Raw genomic sequence first — 23351 nt, 5'->3', positions numbered from 1 at the left:
CACATGACACATACCTTGGCCTACAAAGTATAGCTTATACTTCTTTGGATGTATGAACTACCAAAGATGTTTGGTTTAACTTTAAAGGTGCCAGCAGCAGAGTATCTTACTAGATGCCCAATGATTGCACACATGGAGGCTCCAGAGCCCAGAGTACACCAGAGAGATCATAAAGCTAGCTTCCCAGCTAGAAACACCTGGAAATCTCTCAACAAAATATTCTGCTGGATTAACAAGGACATGTGTTCTCTGCCTAGTAACTTTCCCTGTGCAGCACACTCATATAAAATATTAAGCAGTGAGAGAGGAGAGTAGTATAACATACTGAATGATATCCGACCTAGAACAATGAGTAAGGTAAATTTTGTTTAAATTCCATCGACACAGCAATTAAAATGACACTGCAATACAATAATTAAGAATATAAAGATTCATTTTCATTAAAAAAGCATTTCCGGAGACCCCAACAAAGAGGAAAACAATAATAAAATAAATCAAATTAAAAGAATTGTAAAATCCCATACTAACCTCAACTATGCTGCGAAGATCCCGAACATACATGCGTTCTGTCTCAATGATCTCAACTACCACCCGATCCACATAGGACAGCTGGGGGTTGGGGGCCATGGCCTTAGCAGCAAAGGGCGAGACGGGAGCTGTTCTACTAGAGTTCTCCATGCTGCCTCTATTACAAAGATGGTTGTTGTTATTGTACGAGTTATTGGCCCTCGGTGAGACTGATGGTTCGTGTTGCGCCTCTCCAACACCCATCATCCAGTCATGTAATTCCATTTCAGGTTTAGAAGCATGTTCTAAGTAAATGACATTTGATTCTCTAATCACAGGTTCACTTGTATTGGTCAACAGTGCACCAGTGCTTCCATACAGACTTTGACCATCTCGAGAGGATTCCAAAGACAATGTGGATGCCAGGCTTACAGGCCGTTCAGCAGAATCAGAGTCTGCACTACCTGACGTACCGCCATCAGAGACAGAAACTGTGGACATTCTCTCATTGCTGCTCACTGATGAAGCTGTAGAGAGTCGAGAGGATTCTGTATCAAAAGAGAACAAAAGCAGTTTTCAGTAAGCAGTTACGTATTACAAGCTTGGTACAAAATATACGATCACAGTCCCGTACAATAATACTCCTCTGATACATTACCAATTCCTCATCATTAAAAATTATGCTTTTGTGTTTTTTTTTTTTTTAAAGAAAAATTTACTTCTTTCAAGATGTATTGATTACAGAGAGTAAAAAAACTGTTAAAGTAACAACTGTCCATACAATCCAGAAATCTTCAAATTTTGAATACAGCCATAAAATCTGAGCACGCCTAGACATTTCTCATGAACCTACAGTTAATATAAATTACCTACCGGTATATACAGTATATTCAGATTCAACTTTATTGTCATTGTACACGGTACAAAACACAGTTTAGCAGCTGACCAGAAGTGCAAATAATACAATCGCTTAGTTATACAATGGTAGCAGATAATTTAGAGTATGTATGATCCTACAGATAATGTCTTTGATTTTTTCCAGTGCTTTTAACACCATTTTGCTTCATCGACTGGGGGGGAAAAGCTCAAGGCTTTGAATCTCGATGCTCCCACATTCTCCTGGATGCTGGACTAGCTGACCAACAGATAGCAGTTTGAGAGACTGACGGACTGTGTGTCAGAAATGGTGGTGTGTACCCCTGGAGTACCAGAGGGAACTGTCCGGTCTCCCTTCCTGTATGTCCTCTACACAATGGACTTCCAGTACAACACCTGCATTTGCCACCGGCAGAACTTCTCAGATGACTCCTCCATTATAGGCTGCATTAATATTGGAGACGACAGCAAGAAAAAGAAATAGTTGCTGGACTGTCAAAGAGCATCTAAGACCAGTCGCAAATCAGGAGGAGGACATGGAAGTGGTGCAGAGCTACAAGCACCTAAACAGAAAACTGGACTGGACCGACAACACAGTGGTGCTGTACAAGAAGGGCCAGAGCAGACTGGACTTCCTAAGGAGACTCAAGTTTTTGATGTATGCAGCAAGCTGTAGATGTTATTTTAGCAACTCATAGTAGCCAGTGTGGCATTCCATACTGTGGACTCCTGGCTAAGCAACATGGGCTCAAAATATTCAAAATGCCTGAACAAACTTATCAGGGAAAGCCTGCTCCATCACAGGGCAAACCCTGGACACACTGGAAGCTGTTGTGCAAAAGAAGAAGGTGGTAGAATTGGATGCCATCATGAAAAATCCCCTCCAGTAGGTGCTTGGACCACTTTCAGCCACAGGCTAACTCATTCATTCCACTACGGAGTGTTAAGAGCCTCCTCTTAGGGTTTTTTCTGCCCAGTACAATGGAGCAATTCAATGCTTCCTTCCGATGTACATGTTAAGTTCATTTTGAAATATCTGCACAATAAAAATGTATTTATTTCTCGATTGATTGATTGATTGTTTGGTTGTATTTGTCCCATGTGTCTGTATCCTTGTTTTTTTCTGCTGCTGTATGCATCTAAATTTCCCCTAGGGATTCATCTACTGTACTTTATCTAATCTAATCTACTGTAACCTAACACTGGGATCTGCAGTTCTGCCTTTTTAACAAGGACCAAGGTACCAAGAGTCCAATTGAGGTCCTCAGAGATGTGAACTCCCAGAACCTTGTAGCTGAAGGCACGCTCAACTGCAGCCCCATTGATACAGAAAGTGGCTACATCTTTAAAGTTCATGATGGGTTCTTTGGCCTTCTTAATGTTGAGGGTCAGATTGTTTGTTGGAACACCACTTCTCTAAACCCTGGACCTCATCTCTGTAGGCCAACTCATCATTGTTAGTGACAAGACCTACTACTGTGGTGTCGTCCACAAACTTCATAATGGTGTTGGAACCGTGGAGGGGAGCACAGTTGTGAGGGAACAGGGAGTAAAGTTGGGGACTGGGTAAAACCAGATCACTTTAATTAGGCTACCAGTTCAATTAAAAACAGGAGTTGGTTGGAACTCTCAACTCAGTCTTGGGGACCCTGTGACTGCAGGTTTTTGTTCCAACCTGTTTCACAATCGGCATGTCATTTTACTGTTGACTGATCTCATTTAAATAGTTAAATCTTTTTGTTCTTCTTATTCTGCATTCCATAAAGTACTGCAGTCTAATGTTTACATCCCTAAGACATTTAAAAATATTTGAATTTTGGCTATAGGTTCAAATGCTTGACTCTCTTTTGCTGTTTCCTATTAATTTGCTCTTTTTTGTATAGCTGGCTCCTTTAATTGTATTCTAACAGTAATAAGCAGACAATATGCTGGGTGGAGTGGTGGCTCTGAGGCTAAGGATCTGCGCTGGTATCCAGAAGGTTGCCGGTTCGAATCCCCATCACTGCCAAAAGAGATCCTACTCTGCTGGGCCCTTGAGCAAGACCCTTAACCTGTAATTGCTCTAGGGGCGCTGTACAATGGCTGACCCTGCGCTCTGACCCCAAGGGGTATGCGAAAACTAACAAATTTCTAATACGAGAAATCGTATAAGACAAAATAAAGAACAAAAAAAAAAAAAAAATATGCAGAGACAAGTAAATAACACTGAATGCCGAAGGAGCACAACTGCTTCAGCATTAGACTCCCCAACGTGCTCATTAGTATATAATGGATTAAATAACCATAACACCTGGAACATCAGAAGTGAAATTCTTTTCAACTTTTGTCGAAATTCAGGGGTAGATGAAGGTAACCGACTGAAAACGGCGACAAAACTCGGTATTACTTTTGTTTGACTCTCTTTGCTAGAAGGAAAGTTAGCTATATCGATCCATCCATCCATCCATTTTCCAACCCGCTGAATCCGAACACAGGGTCACGGGGGTCTGCTGGAGCCAATCCCAGCCAACACAGGGCACAAGGCAGGAAACAATCCTGGGCAGGGTGCCAACCCACCGCAGCTATATCGATCTGATCTCCATTTTCTGCGCATGCATGAGTAGCGAAGAGCAAACAATGTCTAAAATGACATCAACATCTAATGAGAGACCAAAGCGAATGTGCAAAGCAAAATGCTTTGCAGGTGACATTTTGAGTATTATCACCAAATTGGACTCTGACTGGTCTCTGATTTTGATGCACGTGGATCTGGAGATGGAGATCGAAAACGAAATTGCGGTACCAGCATTAGCTGATCATGGTGCCGATCACATCCGTGTAGCTGATATGTAGCTGTGTAGTATCCAGCCCTCTAAGAGATAAACCAAATAAATATGGAAAATCTTTCCTGCATTCGCCTGGGAGGGTACAGGCACTTACGATGACAAGAGGTTCATACCAGATTGCATCGTACTGTGACTGCCACCGCCACCCACCTGCCACAAGAAGACAGCCAGGCAACTAGGCCACTTTGCATTCCTGGTGGTCGTCAAGCCACTCCCATTCAGCTGCCAGAGACGGCGAAAAGGCGCCAACAGCAGCCACAGCATGCAGCAACAGACATTTTATATTGATTTATGTGTGAAACCAATGCTTTCTTTGCTTTTCAGAAATCTTTTGGAAAAAATATTCAGCCCTCAAAGAGATAAGGAGCTCTTCTAAGATCTAGTAAGGGTATACTCAAAGGCTCTCGAGCATTTATGAGCTCTTCACCATACAACAAGAGGGACAGAAGGAACAAACCCTCCATAGTTACTACCCAGAGCCTCCAGGGACCTACTTCTGAAGCCAGATGTGACGGTGCCCACTCAGTCAGGCACGTACCACAGAATCTCTGATAGCGGTCATGTACGTTTACCAGCCACAAGGTGATCAGTTGGGGTTATCTGTGATACTAGACGGGCGGCAGTCATGGTTGGGACTAATCCAGACCCAGAATACGGCAATATTAAGACACCACTCTATAAATCTGAATATGGCCACAAGTACAAGGTTTATATGACCAGTCAGGGAAACAAAAACAGAATGAAAAGACTGGGGGAAAAACACTGAAAATTATGTCAGCTACAACCTCCAGCTATGATTGCGTCCAAACCATGTTAAAAATATTGAATTAGATTACATAATTAATATTAACATTATTCAGTTTTGTTTCATGCATATTCAGTAAATAGTTCTTGTGCTAGACATGATTTACAACCAGTTCAAGTAGTAAAAATCATTACCTTTATACTCTGTTTAATTCTGACTGGATGGGGAAAAAAAAGCAATGGGCCATGAATAATTAAAAAGAGTGGAACACCTTTACAACAATCAATGAGAAAATATGCTCAGGTAAAAATAAAACACAAAAGTTCAGTGCACTTGGCTTTAGGCTATGTACACAACATGAAGGCTACTTCCTCAAACTTTTAGGCCATGTAAACAGTTTAGACAAGATTCCAGATTTAAAAAAGAGATAAATACAATATGATTTCCTTCAAACAAAGAAGAACACCCCTTGAAAAATGTCAAGGAGACCATCTCCTTCACTCCCTTTTGAGAACACATCTAAATGCCTGTTCGGAAAAGCAGATGATGTAAGTTGTTCCACAAGGGTTAAATATGTAGCAGGTCCTAAAAAAAAGGTCTAGGGCAAAATCTGTAACAACTGCATTTGTGAAACATGATGACCTCATCAGCGCAGTACAAGCCATACCAGTCTGCTAATACGAATGACTAATTTCTGTGTTCAGTTAAAACATCTCCGGAGTCTTGCTTAATAGAAAGGACATTTGACTCCCACAGCACTCCTTCACAAACACAAAAAGTCAGATAAGAATGTCAGTAAAACAGATTACTGATGGAAATTACCTCAGTTATTTAGTATCTAATAACCAAGGGAGGAGAATTTAGCAATACTTAAGTTACCTATGTATTTCTACTAATGTGTAAAGGGAAGAACTGCAACACTTAACCTGGAAATGTCTTAAAGAGGAAGAAGTATATCATTTGTAATTACATTCTGCCTGTCAATTTAATTTGGTGAAATCACCTTTAATATTCACTTAAAACAAAAAAATGGGAAAAAAACAACTCTACCAAAAGATAAATGCTACTAAAATTTTGTATCAGTAAGGTGCTGCTGGAGTATGTGAATTTCCCCTTGGGATTAATAAAGTATCTATCTATCTAAAAAGAACAAATTTCCCCCTCGGGACAAATAAAGTTCTACCTATCTATCTATAACGCCTCGTCCTTTATGGGTAAATGGAATCTTCTTCGTAATATTTGTATACATGTGGGCAATCCACACTCGTGGCACTCGAGTATGTGGGCAATACAAAAACAAAATTAGCACACTACCAACATATATATTGACTTTTAAAGATATCTGTGTATGAATAATCACACCCCACATAACAAGTCACCAATTAGAGGAAAGAAAAAAAAAATTATACATGTGATTGCTTTAAGGTCATCTAAGTAACACTACACAAACCATTAAATATGTCATACCTGCAGCTATGCACATAATTTGTGCTGCAAAGTCCACCTTTCTTTACAAAGTGTGTTCTACTCCAGAGTGAACGGAGCACCTGATCTCACATTTCAGGTTGACCAACAAATATAATGACCAATTAAAAACGAAATATTAACTTAAAATTTCCTAAGGCACGGTCACAGGGTGCTTTTTTTTTTTTTAATAAAACGTGTATACATTTCCATAAGCCATCCATCCATCCATCCATTTTCCAACCCGCTGAATCTGAACACAGGGTCACAAGGGTCTGCTGGAGCCAATCCCAGCCAACACAGGGCACAAGGCAGGAACCAATCCCGGGCAGGGTGCCAACCCACCACAGGACACACACAAACACACACCCACGGGCCAATTTAGAATCGCCAATCCACCTAACCTGCATGTCTTTGGACTGTGGGAGGAAACCGGAGCGCCCGGAGGAAACCCACGCACACACGGGGAAAACATGCAAACTCCATGCAGGGAGGACCTGGGAGCGAACCACTGCGCCACCGTGCCGCCCTTCCCCTTAATGGTGACTTCCTTCAAGCCAATAATCCACTTGAATTTCTATCTGTCAAAGACCAGTTACATTCTGACAATAAAGTGAGAAAGTGGTGTGTATGTGCAGTGATGGCTGCCTGCAGCAGGTGAAATAACTGAACAATAAAGAACAAGTCACTAATTAACAACATCTCAGGGAATTACCTTGTAAAGCTATATTCAGTCCATATTTAATCTGTCATACTTGAACGTTTTATAAGTAACTGAAGGATTAAACAAACATGGAGTTTCCAAAGGTCAGAGTGTTAAAGAGACTCTGTAGCCAACACTGCTGCCTTACAGATTAGGGGGTTCAGGTTTAAATTCCAGCTTGGCTGCTGTTTGAGTGACATCTGCATCACTATGGCTTCATTCCCCTGGTACTCCAGTTTTTCCCCCACATTCCAAACAGACCCAATAAAAACGATTGTTTTGGAAGTGGACTGGCAGTTTAAAATCAAGATCCCTTTACTGTCACTGCACAGCACGTTAAAATATAAGTTGGAACAAGTCTATAGATACCTTAGATAAAAGTATATGAGTAGAATATAAACTAAGTAAACATTAAAACTATGAGAAGAACAGTTACTATTAACAGTTCCAAAAAAACATGTAAGTATAAATAGAGAAATAATCAATGAAGTCACAGTGAGAATTACAGTCAATGCAATGGGCACGAGTTCCACATGGGTCAGGTTAAGTGTGTGACTATGTGTGGTGGACGCAGAAGTTCAGTGGTGGTTTCTGTTATAGGAAGGGGCAGTGATTGCTGCGCATTTGGTGTAAAAGCTTTTCTTCAGCCTGGTAGTGCGGGCATGCAGGGCTCTAAAGTGCCTACCAGAGGGCAGAGAACTAAAAATGCTATAGCCAGGGTGGGCTGGATCTCTACAAATTTTCTTTGCTTTTCTGCTGCAGTGTGTAAGCCAAACTCTCGATAGCATAGTAATAACGCCATCAGTCATTTCAAACAAAATGGAGGAATTCAGTTTATGAAAGCAAAGATTAGGGAGAAAGTTTTTTCTTCCTAATAGCAGTAAGAGAGAAGAGTACAAAATTATCAGTTAAAATCAGAACCACAAATAATGCCAAGAGTTGCATTGTATATAATTTGGTACTGTCAATCCATTTTCAAACACGAGGATCCATCCATCCATTTTCATACACACTTACCTAGAGCAGCGTTGTGGGGAAATTGAAGCCTCAGCAAGCAGTTTTCTAGCGGTTGACTTGAACTCTCTAATAGGTCTACTAGGTGTGCAATGGTAAGTGTCATGTTGACATTCTCTGAACAGGAGAGTTGCTAATGACAGTATTCTCAGTCTATCTAGCAAGTACTTCCTTCTTAATCTGGAGTTCGGCTACTTGTAACTTATCAGAAACATATCAATACAAAGTGGCGTGAGCTGAACCCTTCACCTTGTACTTTTACTCTTTACACTCAGCTGCCATACAGTACCCTCCCACTTTGTATTAAATACCGTTTATGTGCAGTAAATTCACTTATTACGGCATTTAAAATGCTTCATTTTTTGACTTGATGACAGTATTTCTCATTTTCTCACATACACACTCAGTGTAAAGGGCCTGAGCTAAAATGTAACACAGTAATTATTAAAGATTTAAGTCAAGTTTCTCAAAGTAAAACATTTTTAAAGTAATGTTTCTATGCATATTAACAATTCTAAATCTAAATCACTGCAAATTTTATCTAATTACTCATGTGTTTCAAGAAATGCATCACTTAAGGTCACAGTTCAAAATGCTTAACTACTAATTAGAATTCTGGATATTTATAGAAAGCCTGGCTTCCAGTTTAGCTTACAAGAGGATTTGAATACTTAATACCTTCAGGGACACATTGAAGTCATGTTCTTTAAAGGGGTCTTCAAGAAGCATTAAATACTCAGAAAGGACATTGTTTACATTTTTTAATGAAGTGCACATTTTCACTTAAGAATTCCATATGACAAGAGGTTTTAAAATATTACCCTTTAACCAAATTTTGATGTGCTGAACAGAATACGTACTTTGAATCAGAATCCCAGGCTAATTAATGGGAAACCTCAGTTTTCATTTTCTGGATTTCATCTCAGCCGATTTAATACAGAGTTAACATCCTTTTCGAACACACGTGCGCAATCATTTCAAGTAGGTTCTTAAAAATGTACAGTATATACATATACACATACATACACTAACTGTGTAACCCATCTAAGATGGGTTGAAATCTAAGAAATCAATGTAGACTTCAGCGCACATGTTTGCAGTGCACCATGCAATGCATGAGCCTCTCTTATATGCCAATTGGTATGCGATTTGGCCAATATCACAAACATCAACACTGCTTTGACATCTATTGGTATGACTAAGGCAATACACATTTTATTACTAAAAATGTTTGTAAAACGCCACCTATTGGAATGACAGAGACATAGCAACTAGACAGACACACAGACACTTATCTATTTATTAAGGAGGAAACATAAACACACACATTATACCCTCACCTACACTAAATTCAGTTCATGCTGACAGGCAGAATAATTTACAAGGCAGGAGCCAGCTTTGGACAGTTCACCGGTCTATTATACTGTCTATGCACTATTGGTGGAAAAGTACTAAAATTTTGACTTTGGCAATACCACCAGATTTTGGACTTTAGTACTGGTACCAAAATGGGTCAGAAGCAAACAAGAGTTAACTCCAAACCCTCTATCGTACTTATTCCAGCTTCCCTTTTGCAGTGCACAATTGCACACCACCATCAAGCACCACTCTGTCGCACTGCACTACTTAACACATCCCTTTTGATAGCTGTGAAGTCCTGACTAAGCCAAAGTATTTGGGGAGCTGGGGAGTTCCGATCACATCAAAGCACTATGAGAGAGTATAGAGTGTGGCGTTCTGATCGTTTCAAAGCAATAAAGGGGGCAAGGGTGCCATTGAAATCCTAAAGGAATGGGATTGGAGGTGTCCCCGTGACGTCTCGATCGCACTGAACTCTGTGGTTTCGTTTCATCAGGTCTACAAAATGAATGTTTTTCCACATCTACACTAGTGAATGTCGATGGTAAGTTGGGGTTATGATGTTGAGAGGAAAGCTGATGTTTACTTCTGATACCAAAAATCCTATAACACTGGTATCATACCCTTTTAAAATTTAGTTTTTTCAGTACTGATGTACAGCGCAACCCTACTAAGTATGCACACACCTGAACAAGGCCTATTTAGAATCGCCAAATACTTTAGGCTGCATGTCTTTAGTGATGTGTGACAAAATGAAGAAAACCCAGTGCAAACATATGTAAGAACATGCAACTTCAATGTGAACCGGGATGCTTGATCTGTAAAACAGAAGTGCTAACTACTGCAACTGCTCCATATGGTCAACATTGCTCAAGCTGTGGTAGAGCATGTGCTTCCCAAAAGTGAGGTTTTGGGTGTAATCCCGAGCTTCTCCAGTACTTACCTGGTCAGGTTTGCTGATAATTTGGTTTCTCTTGATTTGTCGTTGATGGAAAGCACTAAATGACATTGCTCACAGAGTGCACTTCAGTAGCACATACTGTACACTGTTGCTGGTCAACTGGCATTATATTGCTTGGGCATGGAAATAAGACACTTGGGAATCCTTGGCCGTCATCATGTTATTCTCAAAGGCATCTCTTGTAAAAGTTTTGCAACAGGAAAACGCCTACAGTAGGTCAAGTCACAGTGGCCCGGTCTTCTTTATATAAACAGTTTGTCTTAATTAAGCAAATTAACACTTGCCGCTCTTTTCCTGTGCATACCCGAGGTCTCCTTCGATCATGGCATGGTGCCATACACTAACTGGCACAAGAAAGACTGAGGTTATGAGGTTTCATACCTTTAAATTGCAGTGGACCTCTCAAACTTTGTTCTGCCATTGACTTGAATGAACTTTGGCATTCAGTTATTTTAGCAACCGCTTAATTGTCAATTTATTGACAAGCTAACACACACACTGCAATATCGCTTACTTTTACACATGTGTGAATTCTTAAAATTATTTTTCTAAGGTGTGCATCAGTTCTAGTCAGCAATACATAGACTTTAGTGTATATAAACATTTTCTTATAGAAAATAAGACTAAATTTTAATTAAGTATTTCAGAAAAATGTAACATGTAAGATCTACAACAAGGTAAAACTTTCAAGCAACCTTGAATATACAGATAGAGATTTTTAAAAATGCTTACGATTAGCAGTTTCCTAGAGAATGCTTAACTATGATAAATTGCTTTTCCATCAGTACAATTTCCTTTAATGTAAAATATTTCCTATTTGGTGTTCCTTACCAAAGATCCTTGGCTCACTGCCATACCCTTTTGTAGAGGGTACTGGGTTTAAAGGGAAAAATAAATAGAAGAAGATGAAAACTAATATTTATACTTGTGCTACCATTTTTTTAACAGGGGACTAGGCAATTTTTAGCCAGTACAAATATACTTGCTGTGGTATATTGGACTGGTAACATAACTTCAAGAGAGGCACACCAAATCACAAAGATAGTTAGAAAGGCAGGCTCAGTTACAGGACAAAGTCTGGACTCATTGGAGGCAGCAGTGGAGGAGAGGATGAAGATGAAACAGATGGCCATCATAAACAATGCTGCACATAGTGGGTCTCTGTGACACACTAGTAATGAGCAATGTCAATAAAACCTACAGAGGCTCATTTAACCATTAATATGCCTTAAAAATGCTTAACTGGGATGGCTCTCATATCTTTAGACAAGTTTGAAGTTTTCTTATTTATTTTAATTCCTGTGTATATTTGAGGAGGGTGGTTGCTGTTTGTTAAAATATTTCTTGAGCTTCTGTAAATATCAAAATTTCTCTCTTGGGACAAATAAACTACGATCTATACAAAAGGCTCTCCCAGTACATAAGACATCAACATATCAAATCATTTACACAAGTTAGATTATGTTAATGTGTAGAAAAATAAAGTCATGTACCACCTCCATTTGAGCCTTCTTGGCTCTTTATGCAACCAGTACCCCTTTAACCACATTAATAAGAACTTCTATATGCCCATATGAGATGACAGTCAAGAAATGTTTCCCTCTTTCATTAATAAAAATAGTAATTGTGCACATCACTTTCTGCTTCATGCTCCCACACATGCACAGTGCAGTATTTTGGACTCTTTACGTCAAGGTTAACATACAGTACACTGTCACATGTCTGTACTGGGCATACCTAGAATAACCCAAAAAGCTGATGAATGTATAGCAACCAGTGCAGAGATTCCTAATACCACAAAAGCAACTGTTTGAAATTCTTGCAAATCCTATGAAAGTTCTACATGGAACATTTTAGATTGTGATCTACAGGTTCCACGGATTAAATTGGTGACAGTCTCAAGTAAAACCATGTTCTACAGGCATACTTGCATCCCCTCAAGTAACAAATCACAACCATAAGTGGCAAACCTCTCAGTATAACAAGGGCTGTAAAGATTCACAAAGACCAACAAAGTGAAATTCATTCATAACTTCACCTTGAAATACGTAAATCCCACAACAAATTAAATGCACAATATATTTACTGTATCTAGCATTTCACCATCAATGTATTAAATAAAATACTTTCAGTAAATTGCATAGTGTTGTATAGGATATGCCTCACTAAAATATAAAAATTGAAAGGTATGAAGTATGTGCAGTATTGTTATTAAAAACAATATTTCTTTTTAAAAAATGGTAGACAAGAGAGCAAAATTAGTTAATATCAATAAGCTTCAAAAGACCATGAACAAAAAAGTTCAGCCCTTTGAGTACATTTGAGAGCAATGGAATAAAGACAAAGTCTTGCAAGTATTTCTTCAAGCACAAATGTAACAAATCAACTTTTGAGACACAAACATTTGCATTAAATTACTTACAATTATATGTAGTTTTATAGGCAACCATTTCAAGGCACTACATGTTTATTATCTCTTTAGAAGATTAATACGGTTTAACTCTGCTGAAAGCACCCCGTCACCTTAACCCAAAACCATCTGAAAGTACTCACCCAACCACTTGGAAATCCTTTTGTTGAAATTATTCATAATACTCCCATCCTCCCAAATATTCTTTACCACGGCTATCTCCACTGACCCTGGTTTAAAACTGAAAGGCCATGCTTTTTCTTCAGTTTTGTTCTGAGCATTCATGGCTCTGGGACTCGGGACAGAAAAGCCTATAAAAACTGAATCATTGTGTTCAATAGCCCAAGTTCCGCATTCAAGCAGTGTCTGTCAAGACCGTACAACTACAGGTGCGGAAGTAGATGATGTCACAGGTGAGACTGGGTGGGAGGTGTGTTGTCATTTGGTTTCTTTTTACAGCCATTTAAAAAAAATGTAAAACATACAATCAGTGTCTTAGACTGTCTGGAAACCCCCAACACGCTGATCCTGATCAGTAAGGACAAAGCAGGTAAGGAATGTAAAACACGAATGAAAACTTTCCTGTGGCAGCAGCCAGGAACCAACTTCTCACTAAAAGTACACTTCAATCCTCATTTTTATGACGCAGGACTAATTTCCCATAAACTGTACAGGCAAAGTTAATGAAAGGCGTACAAAACATGTACAAACAAGACAAAGGGTAAGAAAGGTGGTTTACTTGTTGATGCTGTGCCTTACAAGAAACTGTAACCGTTAGTCAGAATAGGTTATTATGAGAAATTTACTGGCCTGTGGCACACAGCCTACAGTACAAACATGAGTAAGATGCCACTGAGTAGGCGGTGGGGCTCAAACTCTCACCCCATAAAACTAGGTGTATCACAATCACCGCAGTCACAGGGTGAGCAACCACTACTGGCTTGGATTATGCATTCCCAGGTGTACGGTATGTATGCGTCTAGATAAGCTACAGGTTTACCCAAACACGCTGTTCTGCTAAATAAAAGAAATGATATGTGATCACCTTTAAGGTACTACACTGTAATCATTTAACATTACAAAGGAAAACTCCGAGATACGGTATAATATTTCACTGTTGCACAAAACATATCATTAATGTTTACATTTTTATTTTCTCACCTTTCATTTATGAAGAAAATGTGGTGATGCAAAATAAATAAAAATTAGATGTCAAAATCAATGTGAAATAAAACACAAAGATGTATCAATCTGTCACTGTGAGAGGATGTCGAACCTTACTCAAAACGAGAAGGGAGGGGAGTTTATATCATGTAGCCATCTGCTCCAGGTTCTTTAACAGGCTTTGACATGCTGGATTGTGAGATAAGGAGAAAGCTAGGGCCCTTAGCTTAGCACATCACAAATGGAAAGGGAAACTAATTTTCCAACTACTACAAGAAAACAATAGGAGCTCAGCACTCTCTTATTAGAGTTGCACTAAACCTAAAACAGGTGAGAAGCTGGAGAGCACACCATTATTATAAACTAAAAGAATGAACCAGAAGATAATACAATTATACCTGTATGACAAACAGCAGGTGACATTCAAATTATTTGCTCGTTCTTCTTTCATACTTGTAATATAAGCAGTTTATTGGATTTTAGCATTGTGCTTTGCTGACGCGTTTTCTCATCTCTGACAAAAGTAGAACATGCACCATAACATCAAGATTTCCACTTTTTATTTCCAGAGGTAACTTCAAACTTTAGGCATTTAAAGACAAAATATTATGGTCACTTTGTAGTGGGTGCCACATGTGCTACTGTCCCGTTGTCAGTTTGTAGCTCCTTAGGGTGCACTTCCAAAAAAATGGGTTACTGATAATAGACCTTTAATGGGGAGGTCACAACACAGACAGGATGATTGGTGCTGAAGACTTTTAACAGGAAAAGAAGGAGATTGACAGAGAGAGAGACAGAGAGAGAGACATCGTGCGGTGGAGCAAGGAGAAGCAATGAGGTAGCACCAAGAATACACCTGATGGAAGAAGTTTTTTTTCCTCACTCGGCGATACACGGGAGATGCGTCTCTGAAGACGGACTTTCGCCGGGGCAATCGACTCTTTGGACCAGTAGGACAGAACTTTTTTTTGTTATCGGCTCGGTGGGCGGCATACTCCATGAGGCTTGCACTTTACATCTTACTCAAGAACTGTAAGGACAGTAAACCAATTTGGGAAACCGGTTTATCTTAGGCGAGAACATCTCAGCCCCTAATCTGTGAAAGGTTATTTTTGATTCTACTTTAGGTACATGTTTGTTTTTTCTGTCTACATGTAAATATATACGTATATATTTTTTCTCTTCTTCATCGTGGTAATGCTTATTGTCTGATGCTGATCTGGAGCATGTGGTGAGGGGTCATATATAAGGACAAGCATTGGTCACGTTACCCCGAAACTGCTTTTCCCTAGCGGTTTTCTGATTGTGCAGCAACCCGGGGTTTAGTTGTTTTCTTCTGGGGCGGCGGTACAATTTATAGATAGATATTTTATTTCTACTACAAAAAGCACAGAAACAGGCAGGTTCAATTAAAACAAGGAAAAACATTTTTCCAGTACCACATCTGGTATATAATCTTTTTTTGTATGACATACAATTAGTGGCTCCTATGTTATGACAAATGTGTTCTGAGATTTTTCAGGTAAGCATGACAGTGGTTTCGAGGTGAGGTAGCTATTCTCACTAATTATGATGATGCATTGCGTATTGATTACACATGTGACAGTAATGACACTAATAAATGTCATCATCAGTCACACGTCTAAGTCTCCACCTCAGCAAGAAACGGAGTGGCGAGTCAAAACAACCAACTTTAAGTTACATTAACACCTTTAGGGGCAACATCCTGAAGCATTTCACACATTCACACTGACACAAATATTTACATTTCCCAAAAGCTGCAGCTCAGGTAATGTGGTGACACAGTAAATAAGTGTTGTGAACTGACCCAGTGGTCTTGGTTTATTGCCCAAATCTTTAGTCACTAAGCCGCATTACCCATCTGTTACTTTGATAAATTTGAGGTCTCAAATAAACATTTGACACAACTCATGTGATGCTCATTTTTTATACAAAGACATTCATTCAAGAGTTTAAGGTTAACATTCCAACTCTGCAATACATTTGCATTTTTTTTCATACACTGTTCACAAGGCCAGAACACCTTGTCTGACAAAAAGTGGTACAGGTAGACCTTTGCTAATCTGGCACCATTCAGAACTAAGGAGTGCCGGATTAGTGAAAATGCCAGCTCACAGAAGGATCACCTCTAAACAGTAATTCAGCAGCTCATCATATTTTGAAAATATCATGTAAAGCAATACAAGTTGGACAATAAATGAACCAGAAACAAAAAAATGAAAACACGTGTAATTTTAGTTAAGTAATGTACTGTATAGGCATAGGTAATGTATGTATAAGGGGTACAGGTAAACAATAGCTAACCACCTCATCCCACCATTATAATAATCAGAAAACTGATTACTCAGTGCAAGCTGAGTAATGTACCTGTAATAAAAACAAACATTAAATGGAAGGTAAGTGAAACTTTAATGAAGCAGCTAATGCACTGTACTGGCACAGCTAAGGATTATTTTACTCATGAGTAATGACAACTATCGAACAGCAACATCTTGTAGTGGGAGCACTGTGTAGTAAGAGTGCAGTGTAGAGCTCTTCTCAGAGTTTCCACTGTATAAATCATGTCACATGAACATATAATCAGATTAACAAAGTGGCGAGACTTGGGACCCCCATATCAGATATAGAAAATTGGATAAAGCACCAGACCCACAACTGAATCCCCCTCAGAGCCACAACGATCACCACAAAGGCACAGAGACCACATGTAATGTTAAAAGAAAAAGCTGCACTTGAGTATAATGTCCACTTTCCTGCTAGCTCAGGATGATTCAAGCACTTTACTTACTTAGCATTTTGAATTGCACAATGTAAAAAGTGAGTGGTGAGGCCATAAGTACAGATGTGAAGGCACCTGAAGCATTTGTTCAAAAAAAAAAAATTGGCCAAACTTACTAGTGGTAAAGGATATTTGCCTGAATTATGTGAGTCCACTTAATGATGGAAATCGTTTTACATTGACATTACAGTGGCCGGGGAACTTTGAAATCGATGCCGGATTAGTGAAGGAATTGGATTATTCGGAAGGCGGATTAATCTACCTGTATACTGAAACAGACAATGGAAAAGAAGCTGGGTGGTAAAACAGAATAAAACGCAGAATCAGAACAGGGCTGGTGATAGGAAAACAGCTGCAAACCAACTCTCCTAAAATAAAAATAGGGAGTGGTCTCCCCTACATTTTCTCATATACTCCAGATATGCAGATGGACATTTGAGGAGTAAACCGCAAGATAATGATTACATTTTTATATTATGTACATTAAAGAACCATCAACAACAAATCAAACCAAATTAATAATATATTCAACAATTATTATAAAAGCAAAGTTGAATAAATCGGACTCTGCAGCTGCATGAATAAAAAGTACCACTTCTGGTTAGCGGAAATAGCTCAGAAGTTTATAGAAATCTAAGTTTTGTATCTAATACTTACATGCAAAAGTTGGTTGACCTAAGTGAAAGCGTACACAACTTATCGTTAGATACACACACACACACACACACACACACACACACACATAATTCCAAAAATGGCATTTTCGGACTCAGGAGGTCTAAAACGTTGAGATTCATTAAAATCTCGAAATCAAATTTCTGGAACATTACAATACTTTGCTTACGAAAAAGTAAATCAAACTCAGGGAAGTCTAAAATGTCGAGATTCATCAAAATTTTGAAATTCAAAATTTTGGACGATTACAATAATTTCCCTGTACTTCGTATACAAGAAAGTGTTAACTGATCACTTTATTTGCAACAATATGTTACATGAGAGACAACTCTGCTCAGACACCTGCCATACTAATGCCTAGCTGACTTAACAAAAGAAGTTTAGAACAACTATATAATTCGTTAATATATTGAAACCATACACCACAAAGTATATTAAATTGTTGGAAATGACGTTTCACAAGAACTTGGCTAAAGTTGTAATACTTGCGGTAAAGTGTACAAGACCCAGAAAGAAAAGGAAATATTAAAAAAAGTATGATTACAGTGAACTGCTTGGATGGGTGAATAAAAAATTACAAAAACAAAAAAAAAAGACCTAAAACAACAGAAATACAGCGAGATAGAAAAGTAGGAGAGTATTTTAATTAACTAAAAAGTAGTGCCAGGCTCTGTGAATGATAGAAATGATTAGTAGAGCATGGACCACTGTAAACAGGGTATTGGCCCAACAGGCTATAACTGAATACTGACTTTCTCCTTTTTAATTTTATCAAGTCAGCCAACACACCCTTCAGAGAGCAGATTATTAAATATCAGCCTTACTTATCCCTTCAAACATGCATCAATGCCAACTCAAGATTGAGTCCAGCTAGAATTATTGTTCTGGTCCAGTGATTCAGCAATTATGGGCAGTACTACAAAAAAACAAAGTCATTAAGCATCACACTAACCAGCTGTAGAGTCACCCAGGAAGTTTTAAGAATTCACCTTTGCCAAAGGTTCAAAGGTGGTTTTAAGAGAGCCTCTGTACAATGAGCAAGGTAAACACAACAAGTAATAAAGAGATTAAAGGATTAGTGCTAAATAGTTTGTGAAGAGTTGCTTCATCATTGGCTGCAAAATGAAGATCATGCAGTATTATCTTTCATTTAAGGCAGTGGAACCCCAAGTATCGACCATTTGCATCTCCAGAAAATTTCCCTAACTTGTTAAGGTTCCAATTCCTAAAATATGTAAATAATTGTACCATTGTTGTGTGCAAGTCATTGTTTATACTGTACATAATAATATCAGCTAAAGAAAGAAATGTAAACTTGAACAAAAGGCACTCTGATTCATAGAGCAGAAAAAAAAGATAAGAGTACATACCAAAGGATCTCAGGTTATTCATTAAACTACATAAAGAACACATATGCAGCTCATTAGAAGACCACCAATTTCAGTTTAAAGAATGTATTGCTGGTTTACCGCTGTATTTTCCAGCCCAAAATAAACCAATGACATATTTGTTACCACTGTTCTAATCCTTGATCCAACAACATGATTCTCCACATTTTGCAAGTGCAAAGTCAAAATGTTTTGTGCAACAGTCACCATATTAATTGTAGATCCGGTGCAATGACTAATTCTCAATCAATTTCAAAAGTAATGCTTTTCTCTTCAGGTTTACATCAGTTTCTTTTCTGGCAAAGTCAGAGACTTAAATCAGTATGTTATTTGTGATTTCTAGACCAGATTCTGTAAACCATATAACACAGGAATTCCTCTCATTAATGATGGCAGCTATTGTTGCACCTTTTGGTTTTTGCTTGACCTCCAGGTTTCAAACAATGGACTATTCTGTTATTCTCAGTGGAACTCACTGTGGGAATGTCAGGCATCACCCTTGAAATTTCTAAGGAAAAATGAAGATATGAACTAATGAACATGAACACTCATTTGTCACTTTGAAAATGGAAGGAGGTGATACCACTGGACCCTGCCATGATTACTTCCAAATATTTTATGTGGTTGCTCAGTACTCAGGTTTACAGCACATTTAAAAAGCATTTTAAAATTAGCATTATACAGTTTGATTTCACTGTTTCCTGCCGTCTGTGGCTGCAGATTCATCCCTTGATATTTTTACAGCTCAACTACATTGATTTCCAAATGGCTATTTTGGTATACAAAGTGTGTTGTAGTCTGGCTCTCTTTTGTCAATATGTACTTTTGTGTTGTTTTCGCCTTGATACAAGCATTAGCAACACTAGTAACTTCAAGGTCAAAACGAAAGCATTTTGGCAATAGGTCTTCTATAAATATGACAAGCTTTCAAATTCTATGCTAAGCCTTCTCAATATGGTGGGTCCACTACATAAACTGAAGATTGTTTAGATACCCCAGAGGATGGTTGGGTGTCCCACACAGGATGGACATGAAGTCCATACCCACCCGGGATGCCATAATGGAAGGATGGACTAAATAAGGGCAATCCCCAGTCAGGACAGCTTATGATCTCCGTCCTGGGTGGGATGCCTGAAGAACACAAGGCAGGAGAGCAAGGCAGGGAGCAGTTCAATCCCCACTTTAATAGGCGGCAGTGTCCCTCATATAGAGTCCCAGTTTGGACACCTGCAGGGCTGCATGGGAGCTAGGAGTATGGAAGAGCAGTCCTTTAGGGATCCCTGGTGGACAACAGAGGGTGCTGCTGGGTGAGGATCTCCCTGGCTTTCTCATAACCTGGAAGTCCGTCCAACTGGCTATGACATCACCAGAAGTACTCCCGGGTCCTCAATAAAAGGGACCAGGCTGCCTTGACCTGATGAGTCGGAGCTGGGAGAAAGATAGGCAACATCGGACTGGAGAAGAGCAGTGCGGTAGAGAGAGGAGCAGAGGAAAAAGTGAGAAAAGACAACTTGTTTTGGTGCTTGTGTACATAAGGTAACTGTAATAAAACAGCCTTTATTTGAACCCGGTACTGTGTTGGTGTGTTCATGATTTGGGGCTCACTGGCGCCCCTTAGCCCTCACAGTTGCTACTAGTGTTAACATTGAACGTGGAAAGCATGCTTTTTGCTAACAAAATCAGCCATGCAGTTCATGCAACATCACAAATGATAAAGCAAAAACAAACCTGTTTCATATGAAAATATTTTACCAAGATTGCAATATTTTAAATTGTTGTTTGTGTTATTTATTATATTCAATTATGGGTCAATTTTTTGTATCCTTTAGATAAAATCAGATTAGATGAACTTTATTAATCCCAAGGGTAAATTCAGATGCACACAGCAGCAGAAGCATGCAAAACTAGGATACAGCCAATCAATCAATAAATAAAAAATAAATAAAAATATGCATATTGTGCAGAAATTTCATGTATGTCAGGAGGAAACATTGAATTGCTTGACATCAGCTGCCTCTTCTTAGCACACTATGGTGGAATGAGTGTGGCTAATAGTGCTCTAAGATAGCACCTCCTGGACGGGATGGAGTGGATTTTATGATGGTATCCAATGTTGCCACCATCCTCTTTTCCACATCAGCTTCTAGTGTGTCCAGGGTTCGCCATTGTGCGTCTTTTGAGCTCAAGTTGCTTCCCCAGGAGACTGCGGCATAGAACACCACACTGGCTACTATGTACTAATCGAACACTTCCAGCAGCTTGCTGCATACATCAAAAATGTATGGATATCGCAGTATTCACACAACGTAAATCTATCAATCACCAATCCACTTAATCTACTTCAGGATTAAAAGGTCCAGAACATATCTTAATAGCAGGGTCCACTTGCCCACACACTCACACAGCAGCCAACAACTATCCTAACCTGCATGTCTTTGAAAAAATGGGAGGAAACCAGAATATCTAGAGGAAAACTAAAACAGACATAGGAAGAATGCACATAATCCCCATGAACAACAACCACACATGAGATTTAGAATGCTGGATCTGTGAAGGAGTAGCACTGCACACTGTGCCACCATGTCTCCCTTTTATAGTACCTACTAGATATAAATATCACACTTAGAAAATTAAAGGAAGCACTTGATTTCACCCATTTATGTAAACATCGCAACATTAGGACACAGCAATAGAAACTGAGCAAATTAATGACATTAATTAAATACATGTATATTATCGGGCGGCACGGTGGCGCAGTGGTAGCGCTGCTGCCTCGCAGTTAGGAGACCTGGGTTCGCTTCCCGGGTCCACCCTGCGTGGAGTTTGCATGTTCTCCCCGTGTCTGCGTGGGTTTCCTCCGGGCGCTCCGGTTTCCTCCCATGGTCCAAAGACACGCAGGTTAGGTGGATTGGTGATTCTAAATTGGCCCTAGTGTGTGCTTGGTGTGTGGGTGTGTTTGTGTGTGTCCTGCGGTGGGTTGGCACCCTGCCCGGGATTGGTTCCCTGCCTTGTGCCCTGTGTTGGCTGGGATTGGCTCCAGCAGACCCCCGTGACCCTGTGTTCGGATTCAGCGGGTTGGAAAATGGATGGATGGATGTATATTATCAGTGAACACTGTGTGAAATTATGAATGGGTGTGAAACTGTACATAATATTATGAACTCAGTGTCATCTTAATCATCTAGTGTAGAATGTGGTATGACAACAATGCCCAAGGAATGCTGACATCTGTTTAAATCAGCCCATTTTGCTTTCAGAAACCGTGTTAAAGTTCCTGTAATACTCCCTCACCACCTTCAAAAAAACATTATTAAGTGAATTATGATGATCATGTTCCCAGTTGAAGTAAAATGGATTACACAATGGAGCTCCAAATTTCTGTAAAAAAAAAAAAAAAGGGGGGGGGGGGGTAAGTGTCAGGAACTTTCTTGCTAACCACAATACAAGATGATTAGCTCAATCACATAAGATGAACTGGCGCTCAGTCTCAGGTTTCTTTCTGCCTTGTGTCCTATGCTAGTCGGGATAGGCACTGGCACCAGCACCCTCCCACGACCCTGATCTGGATTAAGCAGGTTAGAAAATGACATGACATTAGCTGTATTGCTGGAGGAATCAAAAACATTTTTCCACTTGCTGCATTTTGACTCACACTTTGATCAAGCAAAATTGTCTTCTCTAATCCAGCGAAGTTTTCTTGGCAAGTCCCGTGAGCGAGAAAAAGGAATCCATTATTGAACCTATACTTTGTGAGAAATGAAGTAATACAATCTGGATAATGCTTTTCCCCTAAATTTACAACATATAATTATAGCAAAGGAGACAATTATTATACACTCCATTTTCTAATCAATGGGAATCAACCAAAGGGAAACCTTGAGTGTAGTTATATGTATTCATCCATCACGTCAAATTAAATATAAAATGTTCATAATGATTTTACAATGGCAGGTTTCAATAGCAAGTTTCAAACTAAACGCAATCAGTGGGATAATGAGAAGTAGGCTGCAAGGTAAGACCTGGTCCAATCTCTGCTACTTTTGCTTTATAGACAGATAGAAATCTTGATTTAAAAAAAGTATATACCACCAAAATGTGTGTCTTCTGTGCATACTCTGATACTGGAGTCAATTCAAGTTCATAAAGCAAGGTCTAACTATAAACTTGACTCAGATTAGAACCCAGTATAAGTAATGCATCAGCTACAACCTTGAATGGCAGTCAACATTAAAACAAAAATTGCAGAGTATTGAAATATTTTCCATTATTAAATATCACTGACACCTAAGCAACAAAATGTATTGCTCCTCAACTCCCACAGGTGGTGCCCCACAAACATTAGCAAGGCAGCAGAATTTTTTGTTAAATGTTCTATCCCACCTTTTAAGTCAAGGCTTTGGATTCATTCTGGCTTTCTCAGTGAAGAGAAGGCTTAGTGTAAAACATGCATTTTGCAAGAA

The 23351-nt window shown here is 39.1% G+C and overlaps 1 protein-coding gene across 1 annotated transcript in view; it reads right to left on the bottom strand.

The window, feature by feature from the left end:
• Window positions 1–23351, bottom strand: part of LOC114667146 (pleckstrin homology domain-containing family G member 3) — a 156523-nt gene that overhangs the window by 56507 nt on the left and 76665 nt on the right. Inside the window, exon 3 of the mRNA XM_028822308.2 lies at window positions 529–1055. Coding sequence (XP_028678141.1) covers window positions 529–1055 — 527 coding nt within the window. The remainder of the gene's footprint in view (window positions 1–528; window positions 1056–23351) is intronic.

The sequence above is a fragment of the Erpetoichthys calabaricus genome, chromosome 16, assembly GCF_900747795.2.
Source record: "Erpetoichthys calabaricus chromosome 16, fErpCal1.3, whole genome shotgun sequence".
Lineage (NCBI taxonomy): Eukaryota > Metazoa > Chordata > Cladistia > Polypteriformes > Polypteridae > Erpetoichthys > Erpetoichthys calabaricus.
This window is presented reverse-complemented; position numbering and strand designations above follow the sequence as displayed.